This window comes from Chamaea fasciata, unplaced genomic scaffold (genome assembly GCF_029207755.1).
Source record: "Chamaea fasciata isolate MVZ Bird 193981 ecotype frontalis unplaced genomic scaffold, bChaFas1.0.hap1 SCAF_4, whole genome shotgun sequence".
Classification (NCBI taxonomy): domain Eukaryota; kingdom Metazoa; phylum Chordata; class Aves; order Passeriformes; family Sylviidae; genus Chamaea; species Chamaea fasciata.
Window position 1 is genome coordinate 919,781 of NW_027094089.1, and position 18,002 is coordinate 937,782.

Consider the following 18,002-nt stretch of genomic DNA (forward strand, 5'->3'; position numbering starts at 1 on the left):
GTTGGATATTGGGCAAAATTCCTCCATGGAAAGGGCTTGTCCAGCCCAGGCACAGCTGCCCAGGGCAGTGGTGGGTCCCCATCCCTGGGGGGATTTAAAAGCCGCGTGGATGTGGCACTTGGGGACATGGGTCAGTGGTGGCCTGGGAGGAGCTGGGGAATGGTTGGACTCGACGGTGTGAGGGCTTTTCCAACCTCAAGGGTTCTGTGATCCTTTGATTTCAGCCCAGCTGCCACACAGATCTACAGAGAGAGCTGGGTACAGCGCCTGCCTGAGTCATTGCCTCGACCTCAAACTGCTCTGAGTGAACAGCTCTCTAAACAGAGGCTGGGGAGAAAAAAGGACAGCATGAAACATTTAAAAAAGCTCTTTCGACTTCCTAACCTTTCCTGCAGAAAAGGACGTACAAGAATACCGAAGGAGAGGCTGATGGATGGCGGGGCCAGAGCGAGCCTCCCATGACCATGTTTCACAGTCAAGCCTTCGTAAAGGTCAGTTTGTATTTCCAGCACACAGAGCAAAAATGCCATTTAATAATGCACGCGCCCTTTTTGCCCCACCTGCTTCTAACAGGTGCGCTGCCTAGCAGAGCTCTGGCAGAGCTCAGCCTTGGTGGTGGTTTGCACATCGGTGTAAAGCTCCCCTCGAGCGGTCCAGTTGCATTAGCCCTGGGTTAGTCACTCCTCTGGGACTACCCTGCCTCTGCACTGCTGCCACCAGGAAAAGATGAATCCCCCAGGGGATTGCGTGACAGCAGTGTGTGATTAGCTGCCCCAGAGCAGCATTAATACACAAGGATGAAGTGGAAATTAAAAACAGCAGGACAGAAAAATGCTGCGAGTGCCAATCTGGGGAAATAAAACGGCTGCGGCTTGCCGTGTGCTCCGTTCAATCCGTCACACACTCCCTGATTTCTCCCCTAAGCGTTATAAATCAGATTGATACCGAAATATCAGTGTCTACGGGGCAGCTGTGCAGTGGGGAGCCGTGCATGGAGTGAAGCAGCCCCACCCTGCACCCGTCAGGTCACGGTGCTGCAGCACCACTGCTGGTGCGGTGCCTTTCCCCGTCCCGCTGGGACTGGGGGCACCAGCACCAAACGCCAGCCTTTGGGACAGGCATCACCTTCCTAAGGTTTCCTTACCTTTAGGAGAGGCCAGGGGGGTGGGTTTGTACCTCCCAGAAGGGATGGGGTGCTGCTGCAGGCCCGGCTCACTTGGTGCAAACCTGTGTGAGGACCCTCCTGCCCTGCCCACAGCAGCAGGAGATTCCAGCCCTGGGCTCAGACTGCTGCTGGACACCAGGACACGGTGCCAAGGCACTCCCGTGGGTTGTCCTCTGGGGAAAGGGCTCCTAACAAAGCCTGCCTCTTGGAAACGGGAATGCTTCGAAGGAGGAAGTGTCGGAGCACAGAATCTGCCAGGCACAAGTGAAGAGTTGCCCTCAGCCCTCACCTCCGTCCTCCGCGAGGGATGGAGAACTGCATGGAGGAGGAGGGGTGGGAGATGCCTGGGAGCAGCACTGGATATCCAGGGCTGGAAGGTGTGGCAGAGAGTGGCACAGAGCAGCTGGTGTGAGGAGTGATGGAGAGATGTGATGTCCAGACATGGAGCTCCTGGGGCTGGGTCCGTGTGGAGAACGCGGTATCGCCGCACAACCCATCTACTTCTTACCTACTGCAAGTTCTTGTTCACGCTTTGTGCTCGCACAGTCTGTCCCTGCTGCCCTCCTTCCCGTTCCACAGCTGCACCCAGGCCCCCTGGCATCCTGAAATAACAGTTCATTCACTTCTCCCTCTATTTTCTGACATCGTGTTTGATTTAATGCTGGTGTCAGAGCACACACCTACCACCAAGCCAGGGCAAGGGTGGCCAGCATTGCCACTCCCCAGCCAAGAGGGATCCCAGCCTGCTCCTTCCACCTCACTGGCAGCAAAACTAGTCAGGAGAAACGCTTTTGATTTCCCAAACTGTCATCAACTTAGCATCAACTTCCTTGAAGGTTTCCTTTTCCTTCTGTTCTATTAAACTGACCTAAAACTGCCAAGGCGAAGAAAAAAGATGAAGTCTCTCACGTCGTAGGCAGCCACCTTTGTAAATCCTTGGGAACGAGCTTGTCACAACTTCCTGGCACCGGGGGACGCCGCTGGAGCAGCTCTTCTCTGCCCACCCACATTCCCCATCACTTTTCACCTCCTGCTGTCATTTTTTACGTGCGCTGTAACCAGGCTTTACGCGCTCAGAGTGTGCGGGAGCGGAGGCAGGACACCCCTGAGGTGACAGCTCCCAGCTCCACGTGCTGGGGGCTCCAGGGATGGCCCCAGATCTTGCCACAGCCCCTGTCCCAGCACTGAGACAGTGCCAGGAACACTTCGTGCTGAGCAGGAGGAGATCCCTCACACCACAGCATCCCCTCCCTCCATCCCAGGATCCTTCCCCGCGTGCCACACAAGCCATTTATCCTGGCACTTCTCTCATTAATAAAGGTTCTAATTAAAAGCACAGTCTCTGCCTGCTCATAACCCCCACAGTTCCTGAATTAGCCCTTGACACCGAAGCCAAAATGGACGGGGAGAGCCCAGGTGGAGCAGGAGGGCTCCACACAGGGAGCAGCTTCACAATTCTGGGTACAGGTGCCCGGATCAGCTGCGTTCCTGACTGTACCCACAACAGAAATCCAGCCACAGGAGAGAAAGTGGATGGCATTATTTCCAAAGTGGTGTTTTTCTTCCTGAAAGCAGAGGCCTTTCCTTTGCCCCAGTGTGTCAGATGCAGATGATGCCCAGGTCCAACAGCACCTCCTCAAAACTGCTGTCCCCCCACCCTTTGGAGTAAATCCCTTGCAATACCTGGATCCCAGCTGAGCTTTGACAAAGGAGCTATCCCAGGAACAACTCACCTGCTCACCTGGGCATTCACGTGCTTTGCCAGCTCCCAGCATTTCCATTCCTGACTGTTTGCAGGACCGAGCCTGCATAAAACAAGCAGCCAGGTTATCCACTGCATGGACTTCCACGAGGCATCGCTCCAAATTATCTGGGAGAAGCACGGGAAGCAGAGGAGAAATAAAAATGGGAGTTAGTCGCGGTCTTCGTATTTACTCACAGATTATTTTACCCGTTGTTTAAAACAGAGCATGCTTCAGAAAGGGGAACTGCCTCCCCCAGGTCCCAGTTAAGCAGGATGGCTTTGCAGCAGCCTCAGTGGGTATCCGAGGGTCTGGGCTGGGGCAGAGGGATTGATGGATGGCAGTGAGGAAGGAGCTGTGTGAACATGTGTGAGCGGAGTTGTCCAGCAGCCTGCTCTGGGCAGGCTGTGCTGTGTGTGCCAGGAGATGCTGTCTCCTCCAACAACAGCGCAGGTGAGGCATCCATCCTCCGGCCCTCTGTGCTCCAGATCCAACGCCTTGGGAGTATTCCAGCGTCAGAAAACACCAACGCCAAACGCACAGCGAGATAGTTTGCTTTTTTTTTTAAACTCCCCCAAGAATGGCCGTTTCCCTGCATTGCTGTTGTAATTGCAAATTGTGGTTTGAAGCTCAAGAACCTGCTTTGGAGGTGATGGAAGCTGCCCAGCCTCTCTGATCCCAAGACACACTGAAGCTGAGCAGTATCCATCTGCATTAGGGAATAGGGGGGAATTCACAGCCCCAGCCCCAAAAACTCCAAAGGGGGGAATGCAAATGGGTCAAGGGACTGGCACTGGTGGCCACTTCCCTGCTTCCCATCCCAACACTGTGAGCAGCATCTGATTGTCTCACAGGGAGAGCGTTTGAGACGATGCCCAAGGTGCCTTGGGAAATGAGCTTTCAATTAATACTGTTCTGCCTTTTCTAGAGGTTCTTAGCTGCCAGTTCTCAAGGCAGGCAGCGAAGCAGAGCTGCTCTCTTCCACCCGAAGCTGAGGACATGGGAATACCCTACACCCAACCCCATCCCTTAATCCAACCCCCACTGCTGTGTGCTTACTCTGGGAGATCAGGGACCAACACAACAATTTCCGTGCCAAGCGTGTCAATTACTGGTAAAACTTCAGGAGTTTTTGTGGACTTTCTGAGCTTGCAACTCCTTTCAGCCACGAGCATTTACGAACCTTAGGTGTTCCCTTCCAGCAGCTCGCCCTTCCAGGAGGCCCAGCAGCCCGAGGATGGGATCTGGGCAGCGATGCTGTGGATTGCTGGCACGTGGCCGCCGGCAGCACCCCTGGCAGCACAGGAAAATTTGGCAGAGCTGAGAGCCTGCCCTTCCCCACCAGCCAGGTCTCCACCGGCCACACGGGCCCGGGCAAGGCCTGGCCATCATTGGGGGGCTCGAGCCCCAAAATCAGGCATGCCACATGGAGTAGGGCTGGGCTGAGGGTCCCCAGCTGTCCCAGTCACCTCCTCCTCCCAGGTCCCTGGTCACTGCCACATCCTGGGGGGACAGCTGGTGTGGGGCCGTGCCCCTCAGCCGGTGGCTGCCGTGGCTGTGCTTTTCCTCTCAGTGACCCCCAAGAACAGGCATGGGCTGTCCAGTTTCACCAGGACGTGGTTCGTCCCTGAGAAAGGGTCTGGATCAGCCAAGGCTGCTTTTATGGGAGCTGAGGGAAGCATCACACGGAGAGACAGAGCCCGGCACGTTTTCCTGGTGCTGCTTTCACCTCTCTGGTCCTCCCGAGCTTTCCAGATATTTCCAGCTGAAGGACAAACCAGAATTACCAGCTGGGCCACTGGTGCCAGCCGGAGCCTTTGGTCTGGAGGAGACTCCAGCTGCCAGAGCCATTCCTTCCACAGCAAGGGCAGGATGGAGATGGAGGAGGCAGGGCAGCCTGCAGAAGACCCTGAGCACCTCAGCGTGGCTGTCACTAAAGGCCACAGTGCCAATGACAAGGCCTGAGGAGCAGGAAGGCACTGCAGGATTTTTTTTTTTTTGCTTTTTTATTTTAATGTGCATGTTATTATTTTTAGTCCGTAACTCGAAGTTTTCAGCCAGGGAAATTCAATCTCATCCGAGGAACTCTATCTGTGTACTCTCTGCGTGTTTGTGGGTTCCTGCTCCCACCTGCTGAGACTAAAGCTTGGCCTCAGCAAGGGAGAATAAGGGATTGGAGATGCTCCTATGGAAAGTGTGAGCAGGCTGAGGAGCTTTGTGTCTGGGTGCTGCCATTAATCAAGCTAATTCACATAAATGAGCCATTCAGGTGATATTAGGCCCAGCAAGAGCAGACAGAGGAAATTAATTGAGGCTTTAGGAGAATAAAGAAGGCTCCTGAACACACAGATCAGGTTTCTGATGGTTTCTGTGGACACATATAGGAAGCCAGAAAACCAGAGGGACCGAGGGCCTGGAAGCCCAGGACACACTTGAAGGTCAGAGCACAGAGGATTTGGTGGCCACACCAAGCGGGAGGGACCCTTCAGTGGCTGGATCTGGATGCAGTTTGGAGCATTTTTTAAAACAGAGTGGAGATTTCTAGGCACCCTCTTGTTGTTGCTGGGGGTTCCCTTGCCTGCCTCTGAGGTCAGAGATAGGAATTAATTAGAATTCACCATCTTGGCAGGAACCCTCCCTGCAGCCACCACTGCCCAGGTATCATCTCCCAGATGTGGGCACCGAGAGGAGCCAGAGCTTCAGCCCCTTTCCTCTCTGCTTTTGGGGTGAGAAAACATTTGGGAGACCTTTTGTATCACCCCACACCAGGGTTAGGGGAAAAGGAATCAAACCAGGGGAAAGCAAAGGATAAGAAGCGCTGCTCATGCCATCCTATCATCCCTTGGTCACCTCCCTCTGTGTTCTTTGTGCCTTGCAGTGGCGTTTTGTAGAGTTGGAAAAAACAGGCATTGTCTTCCCCAGCCACCAAGGCAAGAATTCCCTGCATGGGCTCCCCATCCTTCATGCGAGGCAGCCTGGCTTCTTCCCGTGCCGCAAAAAAGCCGAGACCTCATCTTTGCCTGCATGAAAATATCCCTGCTGAAGGCAGATGGATGGAAACACCAAAACCGGGATCAAAACAGCTCGCTGTTTGCGGCGCTGAGCAGAGCAAAGCCTTCCAAAACCGGCGCTTTAAGCTTGATCTGCTCCAAAAGTTGGCTCTACAAAGCTCTGCAGGTTTGCGTCCCGCCCCCACCTCTGCACTGCGTGCTTCCAGCTCTTGAAAGAAAGGCTGCTTTGCTGTTTTCTGATGCTTCTGATAATATTTTGCAGAGCGTCTCTCCTGCACTCTGTTTCCAGGCGATCTTCCCAAGGCTCGTAAAAATTCTGATTATGGGGCTGAAAAACAACAGCCAGGGGAGCAAATCTGAAGCTCAGGTGGGAGTAGTAGGGAGGCACATGGCTACACATGTGGAAGAGCTCCTGCAGCAGTATCTGCATGGGATTAGGAGGCAAGGAGCCCCAGAGATGGTGAAATTTCCCATTTTTCACCTGCTTCCCATTCCTTCCCCACTTCTGGGCGCAGACACCTCAAAGCCGCAATCAAAGAGAACGGGAGGAACTGTAATGAACGTGGAGGACACCCCCAAATCGCAGAAGATGCACATCCTGCATGCTCAGACAAGGACCCAAACTAAAAGTTGCAAACCACTAGACATGGGACGATGCTGGCGGAAGATTCATCCCTTTCAGCCTGGTGTCCGTGAACCATGAATAAGGTTTGCCATGTTTGTCCCTAGGAACGGTGGCACCAAATTCCACTGAGCCAAGTGGGAAGGCAGATTCCTGATAATTCCTGGCGCCGGCATCCCTGGCTGAGGAGACATCAGGGCAAGGAAGGAGAGCAGGTCTGGCTTAGAGAAGAGGGAGAAATGCAGGGCCAAAATTTGCCCTAAGCAGCCCCCAAGGCCAGGCACAAGGACAAGGGGTTTCTCCCGACCATGGCTGGATTTAAGCGGGATGTTGGGAGAGGTTTTTTTCCTGTTAAGGCAGAAACACCAGGGATCCCTGAGCTGAAGGAACAAAGGTGCAGCCAAGAGGTTTTAACGTGGAGCTTGCCGAGTCCATGAGCAGAAAGCATCGCTCCTCAGGCAGGGATTTGCAAGGCTGGAGCTCGGGGGAAGGTGGGGAGGTGGCAGCCAGGGGCAAAACACTTTGTGTAGAGCCTTAACCAGCAGCTCGTGGTGTGGGGATGTTAAATGCACTAACAACCCACCTTCCTTTTGTACAACAGGGATAACTCTTTCAACCCACGCTTAAGGAGCCACCAGGGACATTTCGGCATAATCACAGGAGAACCCCTCCCGGTGCCCGCTGCAGCACAGACAATCAGCGACTCTAAAAAATTTGTGAGAGTTCGGGGTGGGACCTGCTGAGTGTCCGGCACAGGCGCTCGACAGAGCAGAGGCAGAAACCCCAGGAGCACATCAGGGCAGGGGATGGAGCTGCCGAAGCACCTCAAACACCTCCGGGAGGGAAGGACAAACAGCCCCGGGGCCGGGGGAGCCGCGGAGCCGGGCGCCCAGCAGCGCAGCCATCCCTCCAACACTCGCATATTTTATTCATAAGCGGGGGTCCCACCCCGCGGGCTCTCTCCTCGCATCAGAGGCTGTTTAAATTTTAATTGGCGTGCGCGTGTACATCCATACCCAACCAGCTCCCGCCGGCGGTGTTGCCATGGCACTTCCCAGCCTCTGCCCCGGCTCCCGGGTTATCCACGCCCGGGATCGCAGCCGGGATGCGCCAAGCGAGGGCTGAAACGCGCCGCGCTTATCCTTCGCCGGGTGTTAAACAACGCGCGAAACCGCTGCTGCCCTCCCTAATTATCCGCTTCATCACCACCGGGAGAAAGTCACGCCGAAACGCCAGCCGTTTCCCAAATTTCCCGGCTGGCTGGAGGGGAGAAGTGAGGAGCTCGGTGGGGCCGTCTCGCCGGGAGAATCCCGGAGATGGGCTGGGGATGTACCCTGTGACGAGACCCTCCAGGAACTCACCGCGGGGCCAGCGCTTGCCCGGCGGCTCGTATGCGCATTCCCATCTCCCATCCGCTGCGTGCAGCCTGTGGGCAGCTCCCGGGGCTGTTTCCCAGCGGGAAGCAATTCCCGAGCCTTTCTCTCCTCTTGGAAGCCGAGCGACAACCAGAAGGAAACGCTGCTGCGGAGAAAAAAGCACAAAACCCGAAGAATTTCCAGCTTGTAACAGTCAGCGTATTATTTAATTTAAAAACTCCATTTAGATCAGTGTGATTTCCCAGAGGGAAAACATATTTAAATTATTTCAGCGGCTGCTGCTCGCTGCTGTTACTGTAAGGCAGGGAGGCAGCTCTGCCCCAGACGCCCTCTGCACCAGGGAGTGATGAGAGGAGGGATATTTTTAATGCCATTTCACACATTTCTCTGCGCAGTCAGGTTACAGGGCCACCTTCACGTTCGCGAGTCTTCCCAAGAGGCAGCACAGGCTGAGAATTTACAGCCCATTTATTCAGACATGCTTAAACAAGTAACCTTCTCAACCCAAGGGGGTTTTTTTTTGGGTTTAAAAGCCTTCTGACTCCTAGGATATTGCAGGAGTACATTACTGGGCATTGCTAAAGAGCTAGAAAATGTAATTTTGATTTAAGCTCATCTGAAGGCAGATAACTGCAGCATCTAGAAGAGCAGTTTTCCTGACAGGCTTTCCTGAAGCTCTGAGCGGGCTTCGCCATCCCGATTTATTTTAATAAAATAAACCCGGTTTATCAACCATGGGCATCATCTAAAGACGTGCGTCTTGAGCAAAGTACTATACAGAAATTAGAAACTCTTATGGCAGCAGGAGGGAGTTGAAGGGTCCCATTAATCCTTTAATTTCATTTATTTCCCTCCTCTTTAGCAAGGGTGCAGAACGGGCTCATCAGACCTTCGATCCAGGCTGCCAAGACAACCGGCACAACCACGCTCTTCCCAGATGGAAGCAGACAAGAGACTAGCAACAAACCTGCTCTTAATTAAACATTTGTCTTGCAATTACATACTTCTGTGTAATTATCGCCATCAAGACAAACACCAACTGGATTACATCAAGAGAAGACAGACAGTAAAGGTTAATGGGCCTTTTTCTCCCTTTGCAATTATTCCCCAGATCTCGAAGAGGGAAGGGCAGGACGTCCGGAATGCCACTGCCACTGCAAGGAGGGAACAAGCCCATTCCAGGAACAATTAGCCTGAACTAGCAGACTCTGAAATTACATGTCTGAGAGGAGAGATGATGAATTCTTTGAGGTCTTGCTGCAGGCTTGGCACAACCTAGAGCATGGCCAGTTCTGGTGCTCCTGCATCATCCCTCTGCATTCACACCTTCCCATGTTTTATCGCCCTCAAGGTCTGTAAAGAGTAAACCTGGACCCACCATTAAGGGTTCTGCATCTCTCTCTACACTAAGTAAGCCCAGTTCCTTACTTTTCTTGCATCTTCTCTTCAATTTCTCCCACCAGGGAGCCGAGCCCTCACAGAGAGAGTCCAAGCCTAGTCCTCACCCGTAATTAGGAGGTTGACTGACTGCTTTCCACTGTTAACAGTTTGGCAGACCCAGATCCTATCTGTATTTGTTGGCTCACTTTGCAATAGCCACAAAAATGGATCCCTGCTTTAATCTGTGGTCTGCTGTGACCATCAGGTCTCCTCTGACCTACCGCTGCTGGCCAGCTCATTCCCAACCTCTGAAGTGACTCATTCCCAACCTGCAAAGCTTCTCTTTCCCATGGGTATCTCTGCCTGCCATCATCCCAGGATGTGGCAGGAGGAGAAGGGGAGGCAGGATTGGATGCGTGAGGTAGGGAAGCAGGGATGTCTGGATACTGGATTTTAACAAATTTCACCAACACGGCACCTTGAACTTCTGTACAATTCATCGCATCTGCTTGTAACCGAGGAAAAAAAGGATGCCCAGATAAAATCCATGAGTACTAGACAGGGATTTAGCACTTATGCTCCTGCAGTGGGTACTGCAGCAACCCTCACCCTTCCTGACATCCCTGCATACCTGTGACACAGCTGAAAGCACCGCAGAAAACCGGACTACTGAAACAACCACGATAAGACGGATTATAAAATCAAACATCTGAATGGTTTGAATAAATCTCACGCTTGCACAACAACTAAGTCACGCTTAGTGGCGGCCGTTGCCTCAGAATGAACCCTCCAGATGGGGGAAGCAGGTCTCCCCCTGCTCAGAGAGAACGATTTTCCTGCTTTGAGAACAAAGGTTGCACGTAGCAGCAGCAGCCCCGGCGTGTTCCCAAAGGTTAACCCCACGTGCTGAGCCACAGCTGAATTATTTATGATTAGTGGGGCAGTTTCTGTTGAGGAATGAGAACACAGGTAGCGACCGCGATGCCAGCAAATCCTACAGGGCAGCACAGCTCACATCTACGAGGCAGCTCATCCAACTCCTGCTCAGGCCACAGGGAAATTTAATTATTTAGGTTTCTCAGCTGCTGCATAAATATCAAACATAAGACATTAGCTCATAACTGAAACGCTGCTGCTCGGCACAGGGCAAGAGGAGCTGCATCAGCAGGGGTGAGCGAGTTGAGGCTGGCCAGCACAAAAAAGGAGGTGGGAACAGGAGCTGAGCTTCTCTCAGGAGTGAATTCCCCCTGAAATCTGGGAAAAAAGAAAATAAAAAGGGGGCGAAAAAGGGCAAACCTTGGAACTGGATCAATCCATGAAACTTCTAAGCATGAAACAGTCTTAAAATAATGCCAGGAGATTCCAAGCAGCTTCAGTTCAGGAAGTGATGGAGAGGCCTGGACTCATCATCACTTGCCAGTCTCACATCAATGAGACACACCACTCAACCGAAACAGACAAAAAATTGTGCTGCTATTCAGTACTATGATATTCCACTGATTTTTCTGCATTCGGTAAGTTCAAGAAGAATTGAGGAAGTGGGAAAACCAATTTTCCTAGTGCAATTCTCCATCCATGGAAACTGAGACTACAACCTGAAATGCTGAAATACAAATACATTTAATTGATTGAGATCACAGCTTTCCAAAATACTGGGTTTTATTCAGCTTTGAAAGCAACACATGCAGGAATAAACTTGTTCCATGTTTCTGTCTGTAAATAAAAAGTTAAAGCACCTCTGCCTGTACACAAGCCCCAGTGTGTTTAAAGCTGTTCTGTTTAAACAAGTTTTCATGCATTTTAATTGCATCCCAATTCCCAGGAAATTCTGTGTGACACAAAAGTTAGATTAAAAAAAAAAAAAGAAAAAAGAAAAAGCAGCCACCTAATAAGGAAGCACCATTGTTTTTGTACCCTACTGTGGAAAATGATTAGCCTAATTATGAGTTATGAAGCTTTGCAACTGCTTAACTGTATATTATCCTGGTTGTGACACACACAGATCCCAAATTTCACAGGCAAAGGAAGGCAAGCAGACCTTTGATGGCAATTACTGTAGTCTGTCTGGATTATTCAGTCCCACAGTATCCACCATCCTGGACAAAGGGCTTTATATTTTTTAATTTTTTTTTAACAATGATAAAAATTTGATAAAGCCTTGTATGGGGGAGAAACCTTTTCCAGCTCAGAGACTCCTCTGTGATATTTCTCAGTATCAGCTAGCTTCTTTACCCAGTTCCCTCACGCAGTTCTTGCCAGCTCTGTTCAGTATCAGCTCCCTACAAGCAAAGATCCACGAATGACATGAAATGCTCCTTTTCTCTTCCTCCTCACGGGCACAGTGAAAGGGAACATGTGCTCTCACAGATGGAAATCACTGCCTCCTGAAACAACACGCAGCACTAAATACTCAGGGGTACGAGCTGCTCCGAGCATTGATTTCTGCAGATAATTATTTCCATTAGTGTCTCTTCAAGAGAGGAGTTAAACAGAACAAAAAGATTTTTTTTTCTTTTGTTTTTAGTCGACAAAACAACAAAGAGGCAGGAACAAAGAGCATCTAAAAAACCAACTTGGTTTTGTCTCAACTTTTTTGGAGGCGTGCATAGGTCTCTGACAGGGAGAAAAGCCAACTCCCCTGGGACGTGCGGTGCCTTTCTCGTCGCAAGCAGCACAGTCCAGCAGCTCCTCGGCCTTGTTCCTGCTGCTTTCTCACTGCCACACGGCGCCTCTCCTCTCCTCCAGCCCCCACACCCTTGCACAGGACTCGGTTTCATTTCTGATCATCGAGGCAGAATTCAGCAGACGCTTCTCTCATCTCTGCCCGAGACATTCACCGCATCAGCCTGTCACCATCATTCCGGGGTCCCTGTTTGTCTAGACCAGCCCGGGACGCACCTCTGCTCACCAAATACATATTCCTCAGCCACCCCTGCTGCTCTTCACAGCTCCCGCTGTCCTGTCCGGGGGGCACAGAGCCACGGGGGTGAAATCACCAACCGAGGAGAGGAGATTAAGGCTGTGGGAAGATTACAGCTCCCTCCTCATATATCAGGCAATTAAATTGGTGTTGCCTCTGTTCTCTTCCCTGGTTTTCAGAAGCTGCTACCAGCGGCTGGCAGGGTGTGAGCGAGCCCTGGGAGGCTGCACACGGGCTGTTGTTTTGGAGGGGTTTTAAATTAAACCATCTGGCAGGGCTGGTACGCAGGGCTGTGGCCGCTGCCTGCTGGTGAGTGATTCAGGGAGCAGAAATGAGTGCACATCCTGCAGAAAATAGACATTTTTTGAGGCAGCTCCTGGAGGTGAACGTTCTGTCCCCAAAACACCTTGGACACACCGAAAAGCTCATCCAAGGCAGGAGACAGGTGCTCACCAAGCCCCTGGGACACCAGGGAATTGCTCTTTTCTAGCTCTCAGGCCAGAGTGAGCTTTTGGAGAAAGAAAAGTGGAAGGGCACAGTAAGTGACCACAACCCATGGGCAGAGTTCCTTGGGAAAAGGAAAACATAATGTTAGGACAGGGAATTAAAATAATGAGCACATTTTGTGAGAATCTGCCCGAGGGAAAATAGTTTAGAAAATTAAAAACTCCATAGTAGCCGACCAAAAGCTGTTAACCAACATCTAATTAAGCAAAAACTGCAATCCCTAAAACAAAACACGAAAAGGAGGAAAAAAACATAAATTCATGCAGCAACCAAGCTTAAAGCCCAGACCATAACAAGTACTAAGAAAATAATAATAATAACAACAATAACAATAATAATAAACAACTGTTCAGTGACATCTAAGAGAAAAAAAACTGACAGGACTTTACAGTGAGTAGCCAAAACCAGGATTATGGTGTATATTATGAGGTCTTGCTTTTTAATACCCATCAGAAGCAAAGGACAATCCCTAGGCTCCTCAAATATATTCCAATACAATGCAGAGTAGAGGCCGCAGCTTGGATCCCAACATTCTGGAGCAAAAGACCAAAAAACAAAACCCCCAAATGAAACCATCACACACACACACACACACACACACAAGGAATCTAGAAACTCGGCAGAATTACTTTGCTGACAAAATTCAACCATCATTTGGGATATTTTGCACATTAAATTTCGTGTTAATGCTAACAGGGTACAAGAAGGGGCATTTTAGATGAAATATTAGGATAACAGCAGGTAGAGGCTCATGAAAGAAAAAGAACTCAGCTTATCAAAATGGTTTTTATTACTTGCACAGTTTATATTTATCACAATAGATCTATTCTGAACCTTAGTACACTAATAAATCATTTGAAAGCAACCTTCTATAACAAAAGCTGTAATAAAAACTTTTATAATAAAAACAGGACAAATTCGACCTGAATATTAATGACGAATGTGAATTTTTTTACTTCCAATGCCTATTGTTTCAGACCAGACTGAGTATCTGAGGGAAAAATCTGGCTGCATGATGAAGATGGAAAAGCACAGGACCAAAAGAATTAGCAATTAGTCCAGAAGTCAGAGCGTCCTGTTCAAGTGATGCAGAAAACTCCAAAACGTACAATTAGTATCAGAAGAAAGATAACGAAAAGGAAATCTGGAAATTGGTTTGAGGCACTGGGGGAAAAAAAGGAATCAGATACTACTTTGAGTAGCTATAGAATCTTAAACACAGCCACCAAGTCATTGTTTAAAAAACAGGTGTTGATGCCTTGAGAGGCTACCTAGAACAGAGGCTAGGCAGGGTTAAAGGAATAAAGTAGATATTTTTTAAAAAGGCCTTCAAAGGATAGACCTTGGGCAGTACAAGAGCCCAGCTGTGGCTCCATCCAAGATGGACACTAGGTCGCAAGTTTTCACACTTTTATAAGTTTTAGTCCATTTACATATTGGGGTTAATTGTCCAATTGCATCTTCAGGTTATGAAGTCCAATTCTCCCAGACTGGTCTCCTCAATTCACTGTTTATACTTTTTAGGCCTGAAGCTGCAACAGCGTTCTCGGCCTGGAAAAGTGTAGTTTTGTCTAACTAAACTGAGACAAGAACTTGCTAACAGTTTTTATGAAGTTCAGAGTTATATACTAATGCAGTTTAGAATCTGGCGAATATGAAAGCTAAAACTTAAGGCATCAGCATCTGGCAAGGAAGTTGGGAAATACAACCCTCTGCCCTCTGAATTATTAACTTTGAAATTACGGGGCTTCAGGGCAAAGAGATGGGAGAAGGAGGAACAGCTCTTTACTAGAACATATATAACAAGGCAAAGAAATGACAGTGACACCAGAGCCACAGACAAGTCCTGGTGTCAGATGCTTTCCCTACTGGTGCAGTTCCAGGCATAGCCAGCAGGGGCGCTGCTGGCTCCCAGCCAGGCAGGGGGTGTGATGGTTCCTCCTGGGCTCCAGGGGGCGCTGTGGCACAGCTCGGCCACGCCTCCCTCACGTGGGGATGGCGGGCAGCGCAATGGGCTGCAGCCGGAACCTCGGAGTGCGGCTGCAACAGCAGAGATGGGCACATCTGGGGCGCTGAACAAAGTGTAGCAGAGACTCCAGAGCTGTGGGGGTCCGGCCAGTCACTGTGTATGGGGACAGGTGTAAGAGCATCCGTGGAGGGCAGGGAGAAGGAACTCTGCTGACCTATTCTAGAATAGGTGGTTTTATTGCAAGGGTCGTGGGTAAAAAGGGCCTTGCCTTCAGCCACCGGCCTCGACTAAACAGAAGTCCCAAAGAGAGAGGGAGAAAGAGCAAGAGGGTAAGAGTTAAGAGAGAAGGGAGCGAGGGAGCAAGGTGGCAGGGGTCACAGAGCAGGGGGAAGAGAGCAGAGGTAAGACAGCAGGGATAAGAGTGCTAAGAGGGACAGCGAGAGTAGGGGGAAGAGAAGAGTGAAGAGGTAAGAGAGTGACGTCCTTGTTACAATACATTATATCTCTTTTTGTGATGAATATTCTAATTTACAGTGACCAACCATTACAAGACACAAAATCCTATAGAATATACATACAGCCTATAAGAATGATGACATTACCATACCGTGTTATATTTTAAACTCTAAAAACTACTCTTTAGACTTTTCTGTCCTGCTGCATTGATGTTTGGATCCCTTAGCCAGCAGAAAGGTATTGTTCAATCAAAAGGGATTCTCCTTCAGCTAGCTAGGCTATTGTTTTCAGGTTATATAGTAACTAAGACTTGGTATCCTACAACTCAAAGTAAGCTTCCATTTCTATTTCGATTATAGGTTTCATATTTTCAGAATCTTTTGCTAAGCAATCATAAGGTTTCCGTGATTCATCTTCCCCAACAGTCGGGTTTAAGTGCAGGAAAGAGCTGGAAGCAGTGGCGGAAAACAGTGGAGCTGGGCAGCTGGGCTCCTTGCTGCTTACTCTCTCCCTTCCTCCGGAGGGTGCTGGGGTCCTGGGCTTCCCCTGAGACCCCTGAGCAGATGGGGAGGGTCCCTCCCAGTGAGGCTGGGTGTTGGAAAGGTCCCAGTTCAATGGCCGCGCTAACAAGAAAAGGCTCGTGCACAGTGAGGAGAAGCAGTGCAGGACAGAATCCTGCAGCAGCAGTGAATTCTCTCTGCAGCAGCAGCAGCCTGGCCCCAAAACCCCACCTGCCTCCTCTCCAGTCCCGAGAGCATGTGAGGGCTAAGCCCAGACCCTGACCCCCAGCCCAGGCTTGTGGTATCTGCATTTCCCAAGAGAAATACCCCCAGCTAAGGGATGGTAGAAAACTGCACCCCTTTTCTTCCCCCGCATAATCCCCTCCTCCCCTGCCACATCTTCTGTCTCTTTTAAAAGTATCCATCGTTCCCATCTCTTAGGCAACAAATGGGAGAAAAAATCTCTGAGAGAAAGGAAGAAAAGAAAGGAAAAATCTTAACCTCCAACACTCAGAAATGGAAAGGGACCAAAGGAGCATGTTAACATGCTTTACTTTCATGTGCTGACCAGAGAATGTGATGAACCACCTGTACCCAGCTGCCTTTCTGGTTTGGGCTTGTAGCTCCCCTCGACTTTGCTCAAATACTTAAATGCCACCCCTAATTTAGGGTTCATGCCTAAAAACCACTCCCTGTCCCTCAAAGCTGCTGTCTGGAGACAAGGACACAGGTGGTAGGCCTCTCTTCTGGGCAGGCAGACACGGGGAGCTGGTTAGCAGATGATGTAGTGGATGAGCCCCGAGCCGCGAACCTCTTTCACTCTCTGGCAGTGCCTCAGGATGCTGAGGATGCTGTAGAAGCGCTTATCCAATTTCAGCTGAGTGAACTCCTTGATATCAGCCTCCACAATAAAAAACAGTCCTGGAAAACAAACAACAATTTTGTTACAGAAACGGCTCTGTTGTAGGATACACTCAGCATTTCACAAGTTGACAGCACAGCCTCTTCTTCATAATTCCACAATCTACAATTCATAATTCTACAGTCAGCTGTAGGATGGCTTCACACTATATTTGGAACTTTGTTCTACGTTTAAAATCTGTCATAAGAAAGAGAATTGCCAGCCTTCCCATGAAGTTCAGATGCTCTGCATCATCCACAGGCCCCGCTCCATGAACTCTGACTCCAAGCAGGCACTCAGATTCTGGAATTAGATTTTTGCCTTAAGGACAGAGCCCTGCATGCATCAGAGCTATGCAGCCCACCATACTCTTGACTTATATCAGATTTGGAAAAGAATAATCCATCATTACTAAAGAAAATTACAGGAAAAGACTAACCATTTGCAACAGCATTGTCCCTGTGTCTCCAAGAAAGTGGCACAGGGAAGTCCTGTATCAGACCTGAGAGCTCATGCCTTCTCGTGGTTGATTAATTACTTCCATAAGGAAATTGTCATTAAAATTCAGGGTGCCCAGGGCAGTGGTGGAGTTATCATCCTTGGAAGCGTTCAAAAAACCACGTGAATGTGCCCCTTGATGACATGGTTTAGTGGTGAACACGGTGCTTGGTTGACAGTTGGAATTTGTGATCTTAGAGGCCTTTTCCAACTTAAATGATTCCTGAATTATGTGTAGTATGATGTTTCCAAGTCTAATGGGAAGGAGGGCACAAGCCTAAGCATTAGGGTTAGGGTTTCAGCTTGGAAAAAGATAGCGTTCTCCCTCCTTGTTTTATCCTTAACACAGAGGCAGTGACATCTTAGGAAAAATGGAGCATCTCTTTCTTCTATTAAGTCCTTCCAGTTTCAGTGGGAAATAGCTAACCCAAGCTGGAAAGCCGAAGATGCTGGTAAAGAACTAAGGTCCAAGAATTACGTTTGTAAGTGTAATGTCCCCCAAAATCTTGCTTAGACAGAGAAATAACAGATCATGTTTTCTCACAGCCTGGGCCTCTCATGAGAGTTGGTGACACACATGTCTCACAGGGAGTAGAATCTTCCAGGGACAATAACTGTCAGCATCTAGAGATATTTCCCCAGAGAGGAACTCTGCTGGAATCTCAGAGCTTGTAATGCCAAATCCACATACAGATGAGAAGTAGGAAGTTTGTTTACTAGGAAAAAGAAAGAAGAACTGCCTTGCTGCTCAAAATAGAACTACTGTAGGACAGAGACCGTTTACAACTTCCAGGAACACCAAAACACCCCAACAGTGTTGGGAAGCCACACATAACCTGCAGGCTGCCTTCACAGTCTGTTACATCTGGGGGAGCATCAGAATGTCCTGAATTTTGATAAAACAAGACTTCTTCTTATATTTGCTCGCAATGAGAGTGGCAACATTCAGCATAGC

At 49.6% G+C, this 18,002-nt stretch overlaps 1 protein-coding gene across 1 annotated transcript in view; it reads right to left on the reverse strand.

The window, feature by feature from the left end:
* Positions 1 to 16,055: 16,055 nt before the first annotated feature.
* SKA1 (spindle and kinetochore associated complex subunit 1) overlaps positions 16,056 to 18,002 on the reverse strand; it is a 16,616-nt gene continuing 14,669 nt past the window's right edge. Inside the window, exon 7 of the mRNA XM_066182255.1 lies at positions 16,056 to 16,569. Coding sequence (XP_066038352.1) covers positions 16,421 to 16,569 — 149 coding nt within the window. The 3' untranslated portion in view covers positions 16,056 to 16,420. The remainder of the gene's footprint in view (positions 16,570 to 18,002) is intronic.